Source organism: Tachyglossus aculeatus, chromosome 22 (assembly GCF_015852505.1).
Source record: "Tachyglossus aculeatus isolate mTacAcu1 chromosome 22, mTacAcu1.pri, whole genome shotgun sequence".
Lineage (NCBI taxonomy): Eukaryota > Metazoa > Chordata > Mammalia > Monotremata > Tachyglossidae > Tachyglossus > Tachyglossus aculeatus.
The window spans coordinates 50584626-50604320 of NC_052087.1; the positions used below are offsets into that span (position 1 = coordinate 50584626).

The 19695-nt window shown below is 48.8% G+C and overlaps 1 protein-coding gene across 2 annotated transcripts in view; it reads right to left on the bottom strand.

Moving 5' to 3' along the window:
- LOC119943474 (testis-specific protein 10-interacting protein-like) overlaps nt 1–19695 on the bottom strand; it is a 79306-nt gene that overhangs the window by 12015 nt on the left and 47596 nt on the right. Inside the window, exons 1-6 of one of the 2 annotated variants that reach the window (XM_038764467.1) lie at nt 14821–14964; nt 13643–13752; nt 9762–10531; nt 8627–8771; nt 7895–8068; nt 632–731 (exon numbers count right to left, since the gene is read on the bottom strand). In XM_038764467.1, coding sequence (XP_038620395.1) covers nt 632–731; nt 7895–8068; nt 8627–8771; nt 9762–10531; nt 13643–13752; nt 14821–14964 — 1443 coding nt within the window. Of the gene's footprint in view, nt 1–631; nt 732–7894; nt 8069–8626; nt 8772–9761; nt 10532–13642; nt 13753–14820; nt 14965–19695 lie in introns of those variants that run through there. The other variant, XM_038764469.1, reaches the window with a different exon arrangement.

A 19695-nucleotide genomic window follows, 5' to 3' on the forward strand; every position in this document is an offset into this window, starting at 1 on the left:
TCAGTGGAAAGAGCCCAGGCTTGGGAGTCAGAGGGCATGGGTTCTAATCTCGGCCCTGCCGCATTCAATCGTATTTACTGAGCGCTTACTGTGTGCAGAGCACTGTACTAAGCGCTTGGGAAGTACAAGTCAGCAACATAGAGAGACGGTCCCTACCCAATAACGGGCTCACAGTCTGCTGTGTGACTTTGGGTGAGTCACTTCACTTCTCTGAGCCTCAGTTCCCTCCATCTGTAAAATGGGGATGAAGCCTGTGAGCCCCACGTGGGACAACCTGATCACCTTGTATCCCCCCCAGCGCTTAGAGCAGTGCTTTGCACATAGTAAGCGCCTCCATCAATATTATTATTATTATTACAAGCTAAGTGGGACGGACACAGTCCCCGTCCCACGTGGGGCTCACAGTCTTAACCCCCATTTTACAGATGAGGGAACTGAGGTCCAGAGAAGTGAAGCGACTTGCCTGAGGTCACCCAGCAGACAGGCGGAATTAGAACCCAGGTCCCTCCGACTCCTAGGCCTGGGCTCTCCGTTACGCCGGGCGATGCGGGGAGCCGGTCCAGGGCTGGAATTTGGGGGGTCCAGGTGGAAAAAGAGGAATCTCGTCCAGGAGCAGGGGAGAAGCCCTCACCTGCATGGCTTGCTCGAAGAGGAAGGGTCGGGCCTGCACTCTGTGGCGCATCCCCCGTAGCTCGGCCCGGTACTCCGCCGCTCGCTGCTTCTCCTGATGCCTACAGCACAGTCGCTCAATCAATCCTTCAGGCAATTGTATTTATTGAGCGCTCTCTGCGTGCTGAGCACTGTACTAAGCACTTGGGGGAGGACCAATCAACAATAAACAGACACATTCCCTCCCCACAACGAGTTTATAATCTAGAGGGGAAGATAGACATGAATAGAAATTTTAAAAATGACAGGTATCGACATTAGTGGTTTGGGGCTGGGGGAGAGATAATAATAATAATAGCATTTGTTAAGCGCTTACTATGTGCCGAGAACAGTTCTAAGCACTTGGCAGAGGACAAATCAACAATAAACAGACACATTCCCTCCCCACTATGAGTTTATAGTCTAGAGGGGAAGATAGACATGAATAGAAATTTAAAAAATGTCAGATATGGACATTAGTGGTGTGGGGCTGGGGGAGAGATAATAATAGTAATAATAACGATGGCATTTGTAAAGCGGTTACTACGTGCCAAGCATGGTTCTAAGCACCTGGGGGGGATACAAGGTGATCAGGTTGTCCCACGGGGGGCTCACAGTCTTAATCCCCATTTTACAGATGAGGAAACTGAGGCCCAGAGAAGTTAAGCAACTTGCCCAGAGTCACACAGCTGCCAAGTGGCGGAGCAGGGATTTGAACCCCCGACCTCTGACTCCCAAGGCCGGGCTCTTTCCACCGGGCCCCGCTGCTTCTCGATGAATGAAGGGAGCAAGTCAGGGTGACGCGGAAGGGAGTGGGAGAAGAGGAAAGGAGGGCTTAGTCGGGGAAGGCCTCTTGGAGGAGGTGGGCCTTCGATAAGGCTTTGAAGGCCGGGAGAGCGAGCGCCCAACTGGGCCCGCCACTCAAAATCCTCCTCTCCCGCAGGACAACATCCTCATAAGCGCTTAGTCCAGTGCTCTGCACACAGTGAGCGCTCAATAAATACGATTGAAAGAATTCATTCATTCAATGAACTTAATTCATTCAATTCAACTTAATTCATTCAATTCAACTTAAGCACTTGGGAAGTTCAATTCAGCAAGAAATCAATCAATCAATCAATCAATCAATCGTATTTATTGAGCGCTTATTATGTGCAGAGCACTGTACTAAGCACTTGGGAAGTACAAATTGGCATCACATAGAGACAGTCCCTACCCAACAGTGGGCTCACAGTCTAGAAGGGGGGAGACGGACATCAAAACAAGTAAACAGGCATCAGGAGCATCATTCTAATATATTATTATAATATATATTATGTAATATATATTAAAATATATTATTATAATATAATATATATTATAATATATTATTATATTTCCTTCCTCTCCCCCCATCCCCCTTTCCATCCCCCCATCTTACCTCCCTCCCTTCCCCACAGCACCTGTATATATGGATATACGCTTGCACATATTTTTTTACTCTATTTATTTATTTAATTTATTTGTACATATCTATTCTATTTATTTTACTTTGTTAGTATGTTTGGTTTTGTTCTCTGTCTCCCCCTTTTAGACGGTGAGCCCACTGTTGGGTAGGGACTGTCTCTATATGTTGCCAATTTGGACTTCCCAAGCGCTTAGTACAGTGCTCTGCACATAGTAAGCGCTCAATAAATACGATTGATGATGATGATGATTATAAATATATACACATGTACACATATACACATATACACATATCCTATATGTTGCCAACTTGTACTTCCCAAGCGCTTAGTCCAGTGCTCTGCACACAGTAAGCGCTCAATAAATACAATCGAATGATTGATTGGATGATTAATAAAAATAAATGGAATTATAAACATAAATACGTACATATACAGTCATCCATCGCCTTTCAGGTGGACGCCACCCAGCCCTCGCTGGCTTGAAACTTCCACCTCCGTGAAAGGGCCGAGAGACGAAACTACCGGTTCGTTGACCTCCCTGTTCCCCCCTCTAGACTGTAAGCTCATTGTGGGCAGGGAATGAATCTGCTTATTGTTCTATTGTTCTTGCTCAAGCGCTTAGTACAGTGCCCTGCACACAGTAAGCACTCCAAAAATACCACTTACTGACTGACTTACTTCCGCTGAAAGTCCCATTGACTGACTGACTTCCGCTGAAAGGCCCGAAGACCTATTAGTATTTGGAAAAATCATGGGCTTGGAAGTCGGAGGGCATGGGTTCTAATCCCAGCTCTGCCATTTGTCAGCTGGGCGACTTGAGGCAAGTCACTTCACTTCTCTGGGCCTCAGTTCCCTCATCTGTAAAATGGGGATGAAGACTGTGATCCCCACGTGGGACAACCTGATCACCTTGTAACCTCCCCAGCGCTTAGAACAGTGCTTTGCACATAGTAAGTGCTTAATAAATGCCATTATTATTATTATTATTATTCTCTGGGCCTCAGTTCCCTCATCTGGAAAATGGGGATTAAGACTGTGATCCCCACGTGGGACAACCTGATTACCTTGTAACCTCCCCAACGCTTAGAACAGTGCTTGGCACATAGTAAGCACTTAATAAATGCCATCATTATTATCATTATTATTATTCTCTGGGCCTCAGTTCCCTCATCTGGAAAATGGGGATTAAGACTGTGAGCCCCCCCCCCCCCACCCTGAGGGACAACCTGATCACCTTGTAACCTCCCCAGCGCTTAGAACAGTGCTTTGCACATAGTAAGCGCTTAATAAATGCCATCATCATCATCATCATCTGTAAAATGGGGATGAAGACTTTGAGCCCCAGGTGGGACAACCTGATCACCTTGTATCCCCCCGCCCCCGCGCGCTTAGAACAGTGCTTGGCACATAGTCGTGGCTCAGTGGAAAGAGCACGGACTTTGGAGTCAGAGGTCATGGGTTCAAATCCCGACTCCGCCAATTGTCTGCTGTGTGACTTTGGGCAAGTAACGTCACTTCTCTGGGCCTCGGTTCCCTCATCTGTAAAATGGGGATGAAGACTGTGAGCCCCCCGTGGGACAACCTCATCACCTCATATCCCCCCAGCGCTTAGAACAGCGCTTGGCACACAGTAAGTGCTTAGCAAATACCATCATCATCATTATTATTTATTTACTGGGGGCCCCACTCTTAAACGAGCAGACCGGAGCAGAATTGCCGTCATTAATTGCAGCTAAACTCCTGGCACACTTGAAATCGATTATTCAAATATTTGCTGAGCAATATGCAAACCACTAGAAATTTAGCTGGTTGAGGGTTTTTTTTACTGTTACATCAGCACATTTCATTGCGTGACTTTTTCCAGACTCTTCAAAGCAAGTCTTCCTAACTTTAATCATCACCGTATTTCTTGACTATTAGTTGCTTTATTATTGATTATCGATCCCAGGAGAGAAAAATGGTCAGCTATTTCAATTTTCTCTTCCACCCACTACAAATAGTATATCAAGAATAGCTATAATAATTTTGGCAGTCTGAGTTGGAATCTGGGCATCGTCAGCTCACCGGTGGATTAACGCAAGGCCTTCTACTCAGTAGGTTCAGTAGCTTACTGTAATTTACAGTAATTACAGTAACTGCAATTTACAGTTAATTTACAGTAATGTTACTGGTGTAAATATGATTGATTGATTTTTTTGTTTTGTTTTCTGATGTGTTTGGAGAATATGTTTGGAGAATATTTGTACATATTTTTTTACTCTATTTATTTATTTATTTAATTTATTTGTACATATCTATTCTGTTTATTTTATTTTGTTAGTATGTTTGGTTTTGTTCTCCGTCTCCCCCTTTTAGATTGTGAGCCCACTGCTGGGTAGGGACTGTCTCTATATGTTGCCAATTTGTACTTCCCAAGCGCTTAGTACAGTGCTCTGCACATAGTAAGCGCTCAATAAATACGATTGATGATGATGATGATGATGATGAGGTGGGCAGACACTGGCTGCCGGCCTCCCAATTTCAGTATGGAATCGTGCTGAGGCTGAAGCAGCTCCCAAACTAGGAAAACTAGGAAAACCTAACCGTCTCTGCTCACCCTCTCATGGCTTCCTGCTCTACTTGCATCCACCCTGGCCTGGCCTAAAGGGGGCCTGGCTATTATTATTAATAATAATAATAATAATAATAATAATTCAAAGCCTTATTGAAGGCTCATCTCCAAGAAACCTTCCCTACGTCCTCCTCGCAACCAATCAATCAATCAATCAATCGTATTTATTGAGCGCTTACTTTTAGACTGTGAGCCCACTGTTGCGTAGGGACTGTCTCTATATGTTGCCAACTTGGACTTCCCAAGCGCTTAGTACAGTGCTCTGCACACAGTAAGCGCTCAATAAATACGATTGATGATGATGATGATGTGCAGAGCACTGTACTAAGCGCTTGGGAAGTACAAGTTGGCAACATATAGAGACAGTCCTTCCCAACAGTGGGCTCTCCTCTTCTCCCACTCCCTTCTGCGTCGCCCTGACCGTCTCTTCATTCATCCTCCCTCTCAATCAGTCAATCAGTCAATCGTATTTATTGAGCGCTTACTGTGTGCAGAGCACTGTACTAAGTGCTTGGGAAGTATAAGTTGGCAACATCTAGAGACGGTCCCTACCCAACAGTGGGCTCCCAGTCTAGAAGGGGGAGACAGAGAAGAGAACAAAACATATTACCAAAATAAAATAAATAGAATAGATATGTACAAGTAAAATAAATAGAGTAAATAAATAAATAGAGTAAATAGAGTAATAGAGTAAATAAATAAAGGAAATAAATAGAGCCCCATAGCACTTACCTGGAATATATTAATTTATTTATGTTAATATCTGTCTCCCCCTCTAGACTGTGAGCTCAGTGTGGGCAGGGACAATATCTGTTTGTTGCTGTATTATACTCTCCCAATCGCTTAGTACAGTGCTCTGCACACAGTAAGCACTCCATGCATACAAGTGAATGAATGAATGAATGCTGTTGTTGTCGTTATTATTATTAGAGCCCAGGCTTGGAGTTAGAAGGCCCTGGGTTCTAATCCTGGCTCTGCCACTTGTTCACCGTATGTCCTCGGGCAAGTCGCTTCACTTCTCCGGGCCTCAGTTCCCTCATCTGTCAAATGGGGATGAAGACTGTGAGCCCCCCTGTGGGACAACCTGATCATCTTGTAACCTCCCCAGCGCTTAGAACAGTGCTTTACACATAGGAAGCGCTTAATAAATGCCATTATTATTATTATTATTATTCTCCAGGCCTCAGTTCCCTCATCTGTCAAATGGGGATTAAGACCATGAGCCCTATGTGGGACAGGGACTGCGTCCAACCTGATTAGCTTGTATCTACACCAGTATTTGGTACAGTGCCTGACACATTCATTCATTCATTCAATCGTATTTACTGAGCGCTTACTGCATGCAGAGCACTGTACTAAGCGCTTGGGAAGTACAAGTCGGCAACGTCTAGAGACGGTCCCTACCCAAAAATGGGCTCACAGTCTAGAAGGGCGAGACGGACAACAAAACAAAACATGTGGATGGGTGTCAAGTCGTCAGATCAAATAGAATTAAAGCTAAATTGCACATCATTAACAAAATTAATAGAATAGTAGATATGTACAAGTAAAATAAATAGAGTAATAAATCTGAACAAACATATATACAGGTGCTGTGGGGAGGGGACGGAGGTAGGGCGGTGGGGATGGGGAGGAGGAGAAGCAGTATGGCCTAGTGGGTAGAGCACGGGCTTGGGAGTCAGAAGGACCCGGGTTTGAATCCTCGATACACCACTTGCTTGCTGTGTGGCCCTGGGCAAGTCACTTCACTTCTTTGGGCCTCAGTTACCACATTTGTAAAATAGGAGTTAAGACTGTGATCCCTACGTGGGAAAGGGACTGTGTCCAACTCGCTTTGCTTTAGGAGAAGCAGCGTGGCTCAGTGGAAAGAGCCCGGGCTTTGGAGTCAGAGGTCATGGGTTCAAATCCCGGCTCCGCCACTTGTCAGCTGGGTGACTTTGGGCAAGTCACTTCACTTCTCTGGGCCTCAGTTACCTCATCTGTTAAATGAGGATTAAGACTGTTAGCCCCCTGTGGGACAACCTGATCGCCTTGTAATCTCCCCAGTGCTTAGAACAGTGCTTTGCACATAGTAAGCACTTAATAAATACCATTATTATTAAGAGAGGAAAAAGGGGGCTCAGTGTGGGAAGGCCTCCTGGGGGAGGTGAGCTTTCAGGAGGGCCTTGAAGGGAGGAAGAGAGCGAGCTTGGCGGATGTGCAGAGGGAGGCCATTCCGGGCCAGGGGGAGGACGGGGGCCGGGGGTCGATGGCGGGACGGGCGAGAAGGAGGCCTGGTGAGGAGGTGAGCGGTGGCAGAGGAGCGGAGGGTGCAGGCTGGGCTGGAGAAGGACAGAAGGGAGGTGAGGGAGGAGGGGGCCAGGGGATGGATGGATGGACAGCCTTGAAGTCCAAAGTGAGGAGTTTTTGCTTAATCAATCAATCAATCGTATTTATTGAGCGCTTACTATGTGCAGAGCACTGTACTAAGCTTAATCCAGAGGTTGACAGGCAGCCACTGGAGATTTTTGAGGAGGGGAGTAACAGCCCAGAGACACATAGTAAGTGCTTAACTAATACCACTGAAGCATTGAGAAGCAGCGTGGCTCAGTGGAAAGAGCCCGGGCTATGGAGTCAGAGGTCATGGGTTCAAATCCCGGCTCTGCCGCTTGCCTGCTGTGTGACTTCGGGCAAGTCACTTCACTTCTCTGGGCCTCAGTTACCTCATCTGGAAAACGGGGGTTAAATGTGAGCCCCCAGTGGGGCAACCTGATCACCTTGTAACCTCCCCAGCGCTTAGAACAGTGCTTTGCCCATAGTAAGCGCTTAACAAATGCCATTATTACTATTATTATTTTCTAGACTGTGAGCCCACTGTTGGGTAGGGACCGTCTCTATATGTTGCCAACTTGTACTTCCCAAGCGCTTAGTGCAGTGCTCTGCACATAGTAAGTGCTCAATAAATACAATTGAGGGGCAAGCTGATCACCTTGTAACCTCTCCAGCGCTTAGAACAGTGCTTTGCACATAGTAAGCGCTTAATAAATGCCATCATTATTATTATTATTAAAAAACTCCTGCAAGCTCACCAGAAAGCACCGCGTTCCCTGCCGTCCCGGGTCCCCCCACCCAATTTAAACTCTTTGGCCATGCCCCTAGTCTGGGCGCCCGCGCCACCCATCCTGTCTTTCCTCCCAGAAGGGGCTACCTGAGCTCCTCTGTCTTCCGCTGGGCGCCCCAACCAGAACCAGCGGCCCCAGTGGGTGTGTAGGACGCCAGGCAGCGAGCCACCTGGCGCTGCACCCTCTGCGCCCGGGCCTGGTGCTGCTCCTTTCTTAGCCGCTCTTCCAGCTCCCGCCGCTCCCAGGCCTGCAAAAGGATCCTGACCCACCCCAGGGGCAGACCCACGGTGACTCGAGTCACCACCTTCCCCCTTCTAGACCCACTGTTGGGTAGGGACCGTCTCTAGATGTTGCCGACTTGGACTTCCCAAGCGCTTACTACAATGCTCTGCACACAGTAAGCGCTCAGTAAATACGACTGAACGAATGAATGGATGAATGAGCCGCCGGGGACCTCCCGCGAGGGCCCAGCGACGTGGAAGCGGGTGGCACGTGGCCTGATCAATCGTATTTATTGAGCACTTACTGTGTGCAGAGCAGTGTACTAAGCGCTTGGGAAGTACAAGCTGGCAACATAGAGAGACGGTCCCTACCCAACAGTGGGCTCACAGTCTAGAAGGGGGAGAGCAGGAGCCCAGGGGAGGGCCGTGGGCGGTCAAAGGTCATGGCCTGAAGGGGATGATGGGGGGAGACTCCTTGACTGAACACCACTGGGCTTCTGAGGAAGAGTGGTTCGTGGGGAGGGCGAGGATGGATCTCCCCCCATCTTTCTCTTGGCCCCCTCTCCCCCCTCGCCAGCCCCCCGATTTCCCCGGTACCTTGTGGCCTCCTGGCGCTTTTGGGAGGTTCGTGTCGGGGAGTTGGAGGCTGGGCAGGGCTCGCCATCCCCACAGGCCCTCTCGCCGTGGCTTCGCGGAGGGACGGGGTCCCTGGATGGCCGCCCCACAGGAGCCAGGGGCGCCTCTGGCAGAGAGACCGCGCCGGAGTGAGGCCCAGCCGAGCACCGGACAGGGAGAAGACGCTCCCCCCACCCTGATCCAACGCGGCCCCCGCCCCAAGACTCTTCCCCAAAGACTGGGGGAGGTCGGGTCAATCAATCAATCAATTGTACTTATTGAGTGCTTACTGTGTGCAGAGCACTGGACTAAGCGCTTGGGAAGTACAAGTTGGCAACATATAGAGACGGTCCCTACCCAACAGTGGGCTCACAGTCTAGAAGGGGGAGACAGAGAACAAAACCAAACATACTAACAAAATAAAATAAATAGAATAGATATGGACAAGTAAAATAAATAAATGGAGTAATAAATATGTACACACATATATACATATATATAGGTGCTGTGGGGAAGGGAAGGAGGTAAGGTGGGGGAATGGAGAGGGAGACGAGGGGGAGAGGAAGGAAGGGGCTCAGTCTGGGAAGGCCACCTGGAGGAGGTGAGCTCTCAGTAGGGCCTTGAAGGGAGGAAGAGAGCTAGCTTGGCAGATGGGCAGAGGGAGGGCATTCCGGGCCCGGGGGAGGACGGGGGCCGGGGGTCGATGGCGGGACAGGCGAGAACGAGGCCTAACGGTGAGGAGACTAGCGGCAAGGGTCCCCTCTCCTCCGCTGCACCCCATCTCCCAGCCCCTGAAACTAGACTATAAGCTCCCCCCTCATGACTGTAAGCTCATTGTGGGCAGGAACTGTGTCCATTTATTGTTCTGTTGTCCTCTCCTGGGTGCTTAGTCCAGTGCTCTGTGCAGGGTAAGAGCTCAATAAATATGACTGAATAATAATAATGGCATTTATTAAGCGCTTACTATGTGCAAAGCACCGTGAATATGATTGAATGAATCCTACCCACCCGCATCCCTCCCCGGCAACCAGAACCCAGGAAGGGGTCCCCAGCTCTGGCTTTCCCTCGACCCCGTCCTCCACCCGGCCTCCGCCCCGGCCCCGGCCTCGGGCCTCACCATGGAGGCCCAGCTCTTCGAACTCTTCCCGCAGCTGCTTCTGGGAACTCCCCTGTTTCAGCCACATCCGGCCTGACGGGTGGCCTCGTCGGGCGGCAGGACCGGCCTCCCTTCTGGTCCCATCTTCCTCCTCCTCCTCGCGCTCTTCTTCCTCCTGCCTCTCCTCCTCCGTCACGTCCCTCCTCCGAGGGCAGGCCCTCCTTAGGGGTTCCTTCCCTTTCCAGATTCTGACCTCCACCTCCTCAGCCTCCCCTTCTTCCCCTTCCTCCTCCTCTTCCTCCTCCTCCTCCTCCAAACTCTGGGCTTTCCAGAGCATTCGGGGCGGCCCAGAAGGGCCTCTGACCCGCCTCCTCTCGGCCTCCACTTCGTCCCCGGCCTCCGCTCCCGCCTCTTCTTCCTCCTGCAGGCTCCGGCCCCGGAGGCCTGACCCCCTCCCTGACTTGGGCCCGGCCTCCATCCCGCCATCATGTCCAGCCTGCCGGGTCCTCGGTGGGCCCCGCCTGAAGCAGGCCCAGGCGTTGGGCTGCCTCCTCTGGTTCTTGCGTCGTCCTTCCGTCGACGGCCCGGAGGAGGGAAGGCCGGGCCCGGGGCCCGGGGGCCGGGGTCTCGGCCGGGCCGTCCGCTCCGACTCGGGGGTCCTCCGGCCTCGCCGGGGGGCCCAGCGGGCAGGTTTGGAGCCGGGCTGGAGGGCGGCGTGGCCCTCGGCGATGAAGCTCTCCCAGGCCCGCTGGAAGGGGAAGGAGAGGCGGCGGGGAGGTGGGGGAACGGGGCTGGGGGAGACAGAGAGAAGGCCCCGGTCAATGTCGAGGTTTGGGGTCCCCTAGGCCGCTCTGGAGATCCGGGCATCTTGGCTCAGGTCCGCCCCCCCAACCTGAAACTCCCTCCCCCTTCAATCAATCAATCGTATTTATTGAGCGCTTACTGTGTGCAGAGCACTGGACTAAGCGCTTGGGAAGTACAAGTTGGCAACACATAGAGACAGTCCCTACCCAACAGTGGGCTCACAGTCTAGAAGGGGGAGACGGAGAACAAAACCAAACATACTAACAAAATAAAATAAATAGAATAGATATGTACAATTAAAATAAATAAATAGAGTAATAAATATGTACAAACATATATACATCATCATCATCAATCGTATTTATTGAGCGCTTACTATGTGCAGAGCACTGTACTAAGCGCTTGGGAAGTACAGATTGGCAACATCTAGAGACAGTCCCTACCCAACAGTGGGCTCACAGTCTAAAAGGGGGAGACAGACAACAAAACCAAACATACTAACAAAATAAAATAAATAGAATAGATATGTACAATTAAAATAAACAAATAGAGTAATAAATATGTACAAACATATATACATATATACTTAAGAAACAAAAAACCTTCCCCATGGCCCTAGTTGCGAATTGGACCAGGGCCAGTTGGTGCCCCAGCCCGATTCTACTGGCCCAAAGCGGGGAAGTGGCCCATTCAGGTGGGCGGCTGGAGACCCGATCAGGGTGTACTGAACGTTAGGGATCTTCTTGGACAAAATAACAATAATAATGGCATTTATTAAGCGCCTACTATGTGCAAAGCACTGGTCTAAGCGCTGGGGAGGTTACAAGGTGATCAGGTTGTCCCACGGGGGGCTCACAGTCTTCATCCCCCTTTTCCAGATGAGGTAACTGAGGGCCAGAGAAGCGAAGTGACTCGCCCAAAGTCACCCAGCGGACAGTTGGCAGAGCCGGGATTTGAACCCATGACCTCTCACTCTAAAACCCGGGCTCTTTCCGCTGAGCCACTCCTAAAAGAGAAGACCCACCTCCCATGGATAAGAAGCCCAAACAACAAGCCCAACAACAAGGAGTTTCTGTTTGACGTGGGGATGGATGGACAACCACTGGATGTTCTTGAGGAGTGGGGAAAGATGGATTGAACTGGTTTTTTTTAGCAAAATGATCCAAGCAGCAGCAGCGTGAAGTATGGACTGGACGGGGGAGGGACAGGAAGCAGGGAGGTCGGAATGGAGGCCGATCAGTAGTCAAGGTGAGATCGGATTAATTAATCAATCAATCAATCAATCAATCAATCGTATTTATTGAGCGCTTACTGTGTGCAAAGCACTGTACTAAGCACTTGGGAAGTACAAGTTGGCCAGTTGGCAAGTTGGATTAAGTGCTTGGACCGGCGTGGTAGTGGTTTGGGTGGAGAGGAGAGGGAGGATTTTATCGGTCTTGTGATGGTTAAATGTTATACTGTACTCCGCCACTTGTCAGCTGTGTGACTTTGGCCAAGTCACTTCACTTCTCTGGGCCTCAGTTCCCTCATCTGGAAAATGGGGATGAAGACTGTGAGCCCCCCCAGTGGGACAACCTGATCACCTTGTAACCTCCCCAGCGCTTAGAACGGTGCTTTGCACATAGTAAGTGCTTAATAAATGCCATCATTATTATTATTATTATTACTCTCCCAAGCGCCTGGTAATAATAATAATAATAATAATAATGTCATTTGTTGAGCGCTTACTATGTGCAAAGCACTGTTCTAAGCGCTGGGGGATGCAAGGTGATCAGATTGTCCCATGTGGGGCTCACAGTCTTAAGAGAAGTGAAGCGACTTGCCCAAGGTCACACAGCAGACATGCGGCAGAGCCGGAATTCGAACCCATGACCTCGGGCTCCAAAGCCCGGGCTCTTTCCACAGAGCCACGCTGCTTCCCAATAATAATAATGATGGTATTTATTATGCACTTACTATGTGCTTCACACTGTTCTAAGCGCTGGGGAGGTTACAAGGTGATCAGATTGTCCCACGGGGGGCTCACGGTCAATCCCCATTTTACAGAGGAGGTAACTAAGGCCCGGAGAAGTTAGGTGACTTGCAGTGCTCTGCACAAGGGAAGCGCCCAATAAATACAATTAACTGACCGACTGGTCCAGACAGAGTAAGTGCCCCAATTGATTGATGGATGACTGACTTCTCAAGATCCCCAAGGCCTCTTCTCCTCCCTCAGCTCTAGTAGCAGGAGCAGTTGTACTTATTGAACGCCCCCTGAGGGCTCTGCACTGGACTATATGCATATATGTATATATGTTTGTACATATTTATTACTCTATTTATTTATTTTACTTGTACATATCTATTCTATTTATTTTATTTTGTTAGTATGTTTGGTTTTGTCCTCTGTCTCCCCCTTTTAGACTGTGAGCCCGCTGTTGGGTAGGGACCGCCTCTATATGTTGCCAACTTGTACTTCCCAAGCGCTTAGTCCAGTGCTCTGCACACAGTAAGCGCTCAATCAATACGATTGATTGATTGATTGATTGACTAAGAGCTTGGGAGGGGCAAAATAAGCAGTGACGTGTTCCATGCCCACAAGGAGATCCCACGGCAATGGGGGAGACGACGTAAAAGGAATAATAATAATAATCGTGGCATTGGCGTTCCATATTTTTCTGATGATTTGTTCTGACAATTTTGACCCCTGTCTACAGGTTTTGTTTCGTTGTCTGTCTCCCCCTTCTAGATTGTGAGCCCGTTGTTGGGCAGGGACCGTCTCTAGATGTTGCCGACTTGTACTTCCCAAGCGCTTAGTCCAGTGCTCTGCACACAGTAAGCGCTCAATAAATACGATTGATTGAATGAACGTGCCAGGCACTGTTCTAAGCGCTGGGGTTACAAACAAATCGGGTTGGACACAGTCCCCGTCCCATATAGGGCTCACAGTTTTAATCCCCATTTTTACAGGCAAGGGAACTGAGGCCCAGAGAAGTGAAGCCTCTTGCCCAAGGTTACACAGCGGACGAGTGGTGGAGCCGGGATTAGAACTCATGACCTTCTGATTCGCAGGCCCCAGGTTGTAGCCGCAGAGGCCCCGGGCCCCGGTGGTTACGTACTCTCGGGGCGGGGGTCCCTTCCTGGCCCGGCCGTCGATCTTCCCCAGAGAGGATGCTTCCCGAGCCGGGCTCCCTCTCCGCTGCCTTCCGTCTCCTGGCTCCGACGGCCCCTGAGGAGGAGAACGGGATGTGTGACTTGGGCAAGTCACTTCTCTGTGCCTCAGTTACCTCATCTGGAAAATGGGGATTAAGTCTGTGAGCCCCACTTGGGACAACCTGATTACCCTGTATCTACCCCAGCGCTTAGAACAGTGCTTTGCACATAGTAAGCGCTTAATAAATGCCATCATCATTATTATTATTATTATCTAGCTTTATTTCTATTTATTCTGACCACCTGACACCTGTCCACATGTTCTGTTTCGTTGTCTGTTTCCCCCTTCTAGACTGTGAGCCCGCCATCCGTCTCTATATGTTGCCGACTTGGACTTCCCAAGCGCTTAGTACAGTGCTCTGCACACAGTAAGCGCTCAATAAATACGACACTGAATGAATCTAGCTTTACTTCTATTTATTCTGATGACTTGACACCTGTCCACATGTCTTGTTTTGTTGTCCGTCTCCCCCGTCTAGACTGTGAGCCCGTCGTTGGGTAGGGACCGTCTCTAGATGTTGCCGACTTGTTCTTCCCAAGCGCTCAGTACAGTGCTCAGCACACAGTAAGCGCTCAATAAATATGAAGGAATGAATAAATGTGGGCCCTCTCCCTCGCCCCCCAAATAATAATAATATAATGATGGCATTTATGAAGCGCTTACTCTGTGCAAAGCACTGTTCTAAGCGCTGGGGAGGTTACAAGGTGATCAGGTTGTCCCACGGGGGGCTCACGGTCTTAATCCCCATTTTACAGATGAGGTAGCTGAGGCGCAGAAAAGTTGACTTGCCCAAAGTCACCCAGCTGACAAGTGGCGGAGCCGGGATTTGAACCGATGACCTCTGACTCCAAAGCCCGGGCCCTTTTAGACTGCGAGCCCGCTGTTGGGTAGGGACTGTCTCTATATGTTGCCAACTTGTACTTCCCAAGTGCTTAGTCCAGTGCTCTGCACACAGTAAGCGCTCAATAAATACGATTGATTGATTGATTGATTGATTTCCACTGAGCCACGCTGCTTGTGGCCCACCTGCCCAGTTCTGGTGGTTGGCACGCCTCCTCCTCCCCGTCGTCCAGCCCTCTGTACCTGAAGGCCTAGGGATGGTCCGGCCAGGATTCCCAAAAACCCCATGGAGGCCCCTTTTCCCCACCAGGCCCCGGGCCCTCGGGAGTCCAGTCTGGGCTTCCCAGACCGGGGGGCCAAAACGGCGGGACGCTGAGGACCCAACATGATGCTCTCCCGCAGGAGGAAGCCTCCACGGTTTCTATGGCAACCACCTCCTCCTCCTCCTCCAACATCCCGGACACCATGGCAACGGGCCTAGGAGGGGAAGGAGATGGGGATGGTGGGGGCGGATGCGAGGAAAGGGGAGCGGGCCCAGAGGGAAACGGAAAACCCGAACCCCTCGCCGGCCGACCCCCAGACCCTTCTCATTCATTCATTCAATCGTATTTATTGAGCGCTTACTGTCACCGTACTAAGCACTTGGGAAGTCCAAGTCGGCAGCGTATAGAGACGGTCCCTACCCAACAGCAGGCTCACAGTCTAGAAGGGGGAGACAGACAACAAAACAAAACATATTAACGAGATAAAATAAATAGGATAAATATGTGCAAGTAAAATAAAAAAATAGCATAATAAATATGCACAAACATATATACATATATTTCTCCCTTCACATTCTCCCCAACCCCCCAGCCTTACCTCCTTCCCCTCCCCACAGCAACTGTATATCAATCAATCAATCGTATTTATTGAGCGCTTACTGTGTGCAGAGCACCGTACTAAACGCATGGGAAGTCCAAGTCGGCAGCGTATAGAGACGGTCCCTACCCAACAGCGGGCTCACAGTCTAGAAGGGGGAGACAGACAACAAAACAAAACATATTAACAAAATAAAATAAATAGGATAAATATGTGCAAGTAAAATAAATAAATATCGTAATAAAAATGCACAAACATATATACATATATTTCTTCCTTCACATTCTCCCCATCCCCCCGCCTTACCTCCTTCCCCTCCCCACAGCACCTGTATATCAATCAATCAATCGTATTTATTGAGCGCTTACTGTGTGCAGAGCACTGGACTAAGCTCTTGGGAAGTAAAAGTTGGCAACATATAGAGACGGTCCCTACCCAACAGTGGGCTCACAGTCTAGAAGGGACTGTGTATATATGTTTGTACGTATTTATTACTCTATTTATTTTACTTGTACATATTTATTCTATTTATTCTGTTACTATGTTTTGTCTTGTTGTCTGTCTCCCCCTTCTAGACTGTGAGCCCACTGTTGGGTAGGGACCGTCTCTAGATGTTGCCAACTTGTACTTCCCAAGGGCTTAGTCCAGTGCTCTGCACACAGTAAGCGCTCAATAAATACGATTGAATGAAGGAATGAATCCCCTCTTCCCACTTCTCTCCAGTCTCCTGGCCAAATTCCCCGGACTGGAGATGCAGTCATGGCTCAGTTGGGCTCTGGGCCCCACTGCCTCCTCCTCCTCCTCACCGGCCTCTCTCCCCTCCGCTCAGCCCAAAATCAATCAATCAATCAATCGTATTTATTGAGCGCTTACTTTGTGCAGAGCACTGGACTAAGCGCTTGGGAAGCCCAAGTTGGCAACATCTAGAGACGGTCCCTACCCAACAGCGGGCTCACAGTCTAGAAGGGGGAGACAGACAACAAAACAAAACATATTAACAGAATAAAATAAATAGAATGGATATGTACAAATAAAATAAATAGAGTAATAAAGACATACAAACACATATACAGGTGCTGTGGGGAGGGGAAGGAGGTAAGTTGGGGGGGATGGGGAGGGGGAGGATATCCATATATACAAGTGCTCTATTTATTTATTATTTTATTTTATTTATTATTTTATTATTCTATTTATTATTTTACTTGCACATATCTATTCTATTTTATTTTGTTAATATGTTTGGTTTTGTTGTCTGTCTCCCCCTTCTAGACTGTGAGCCCGCTGTTGGGTAGGGACCGTCTCTAGACGTTGCCCACTTGGACTTCCCAAGCGCTTTGTACAGTGCTCTGCACACAGTAAGTGCTCAATAAATACAATTGATGATGATGATGATGACCGTCTCTATATGTTGCCAACTTGGACTTGCCAAGCGCTTAGTACAGTGCTCTGCACACAGTAAGCGCTCAATAAATACGATTGATTGATTGATTGATCGATTTCCATTTCTGAAAATGCTGTTGCTGAAGTGATAGAGCAGCAGCGTGGCTTAGTGGCCAGTCCCCGGGCCTGGGAATCAGAAGGACCTGGGTTCTAATCCCGGCCCCGCCACTTGTCTGCCGTGTGACCTTGGACAAGTCACTTCTCTGGGCCTCAGTTCCCTCACTCGGAAAATGGCGATGAAGATGAGGGACAGGGACTGCGTCCAACCTGGTTACCTGGTATCAACCCCGGCGCTTAGTACAGTGCCCGGCACGGAGTAAGCACTTAACAAATACCACAGTTATTATTATTATCGCTCTCTTCTGCCAACTCTGTCTGTTGATTCTGTTATATTGCACTCTCCCAAGCATAATTAGCGCTCGATTAATACCATTGATTGATGGATTGATTGATTCTGCCAATAATAATAATAATAATAATAATAATAATAATAATATGATGGATTGATCGATTGATTCTGCCAATAATAATAATAATAATAATAATGATGATGGCATTTATTAAGCGCTTACTATGTGCAAAGCACTGTTCTAAGCGCTGAATCCAGCCCAGCCCCGTCCCTCCCCCCTCCGCTGCATCGGAGAAGCAGCGTGGCTCAGTGGAAAGAGCCCGGGCTTTGGAGTCAGAGGTCATGGGTTCAAATCCCGGCTCTGCCACTTGTCAGCTGTGTGACTTGGGGCAAGTCACTTCACATCTCTACGCCTCAGTTCCCTCATCCGTAAAATGGGGATGAAGACTGTGAGCCCCATGAGGGACAACCTAATCACCTTGTAACCTCCCCAGCGCTTAGAACAGTGCTTGGCACATAGAAAGCGCTTAACAAATGCCATCATCAAACTTGTACTTCCCAAGCGCTTAGTACAGTGCTCTGCACACAGTAAGCGCTCAATAAATACGATTGATGATGATGATGATCATCATCATCATCACTAGCTGCCCACGACTTCCATAATCCTTTTCACCAGGCTAAGCCCGCTCTCCCTCAACCCACAAATTATAATAAATAACTGTGGTATTTGCTAAGCGCCTATTATGTACCAAGCATGTTGCCAGGCACTGGGGTAGATACACCTTAATCCGATTAGACACAGCCCCTGCCCCGCACGGGGCTCGCAGTCTAAGTAGGAAGAAAACAGGTATCAAATCCCCATTTTCCAGAAGAGGAAACTGAGCCACAGCAAAGGCGACTGACTTTACTGAGGTCACACAGCAAGCAAGGGGCAGAGCTGAGATTAGAACCCACGAGAAGCAGCGTGGCTCAGTGGAAAGAGCCCGGGCTTTGGAGTCAGAGGTCATGGGTTCAAATCCCGGCTCTGCCCATTGCCAGCTGGGTGACTTTGGGCAAGTCACTTATTATTATTATTATTAGTGGTATTTGTTAAGCGCTTACGATGTGCAAAGCACTGTTCTAAGCGCTGGGTGGGATACAAGGTGATCAGGTTGTCCCTCGTGGGGCTCACAGTCTTAATCCCCATTTTACAGATGAGGTAACCGAGGCACAGAGAAGTCAAGTGGCTTGCCCAAGGTCACACAGCTGACAAGTGGTGGAGCCGGGATTCGAACCCATGACCTCTGACTCCCAAGCTCGCGCTCTTTCCACTGAGCCACGCTGCTTCTCTGCTCCCTTCTCTGGGCCTCAGTGACCTCATCTGTAAAATGGGGATTAAAAGACTGTGAGCCCCCAGGGGACAACTTGATCACCTTGTACCCTCCCCAGCGCTTAGAACAGTGCTTTGCACATAGTAAGCACTTAATAAATGCTATTATTATTATTATTATCCTCTAACTTCCAGGCCCAAGCTCTTTCCACCACGTCATATTGCTTCCCTCACCCCATTCTCAGTTTGGGTTTATTTTTGTTGTTGTTTGGTTGGTTTTTTGATGGCATTTGCTAAATACTTATTATCTGCCCACAAAGGGTTGACAGTCTTACTCCCCATTTTACTGATGAAGTAACTGAGGCACAGAGAAGTTATATCTGCCCACAAGGGGTTGGCAAGTCTTACTCCCCATTTTACTGATAAAGTAACTGAGGCACAGAGAAGTTATATCTGCCCACAAAGGGTTGACAGTCTTCCTTCCCATTTTACCGATGAAGTAACTGAGGCACGGAGAAGTTATATCTGCCCACAAGGGGTTGGCAAGTCTTACTCTCCCCATTTTACCGATGAAGTAACTGAGGCACAGAGAAGTTAACAGACACTCAATCAATCAATCGTATTTATTGAGCGCTTACTGTGTGCAGAGCACTGTATTAAGCGCTTGGGAAGTATTCCCAAGGTCACACAGCAGACAAGCAGCGTGGCTCAGTGGAAAGAGGCCGGGCTTTGGAGTCAGAGGTCATGGGTTCAAGCCCCGGCTCCACCAACTGTCAGCTGTGTGACTTTGGGCAAGTCACTTCACTTCTCTGGGCCTCAGTTCCCTCACCTGTAAAATGGGGATGAAGACTGTGAACCCCATGTGGGACAACCTGATTACCTTGTTTCTATCCCAGCACTTAGAACAGTGCTTTGCACATAGTAAGCGTTTATTAAATGCCATTATTTTTATTATTATTACTATTATTATTCTCTGGGCCTCAGTTCCCTCGCCTGTAAAATGGGGATGAAGACTGTGAGCCCCCTGAGGGACAAGCTGATCACCTTGTAACCTCCACAGCGGTTAGAACAGTGCTTTGCACATAGTAAGCACTTAATAAATGCTATTATTATTATTATTATTATGTGGCGTGAGTCAGGATTAGAACCCAGGTCCTCT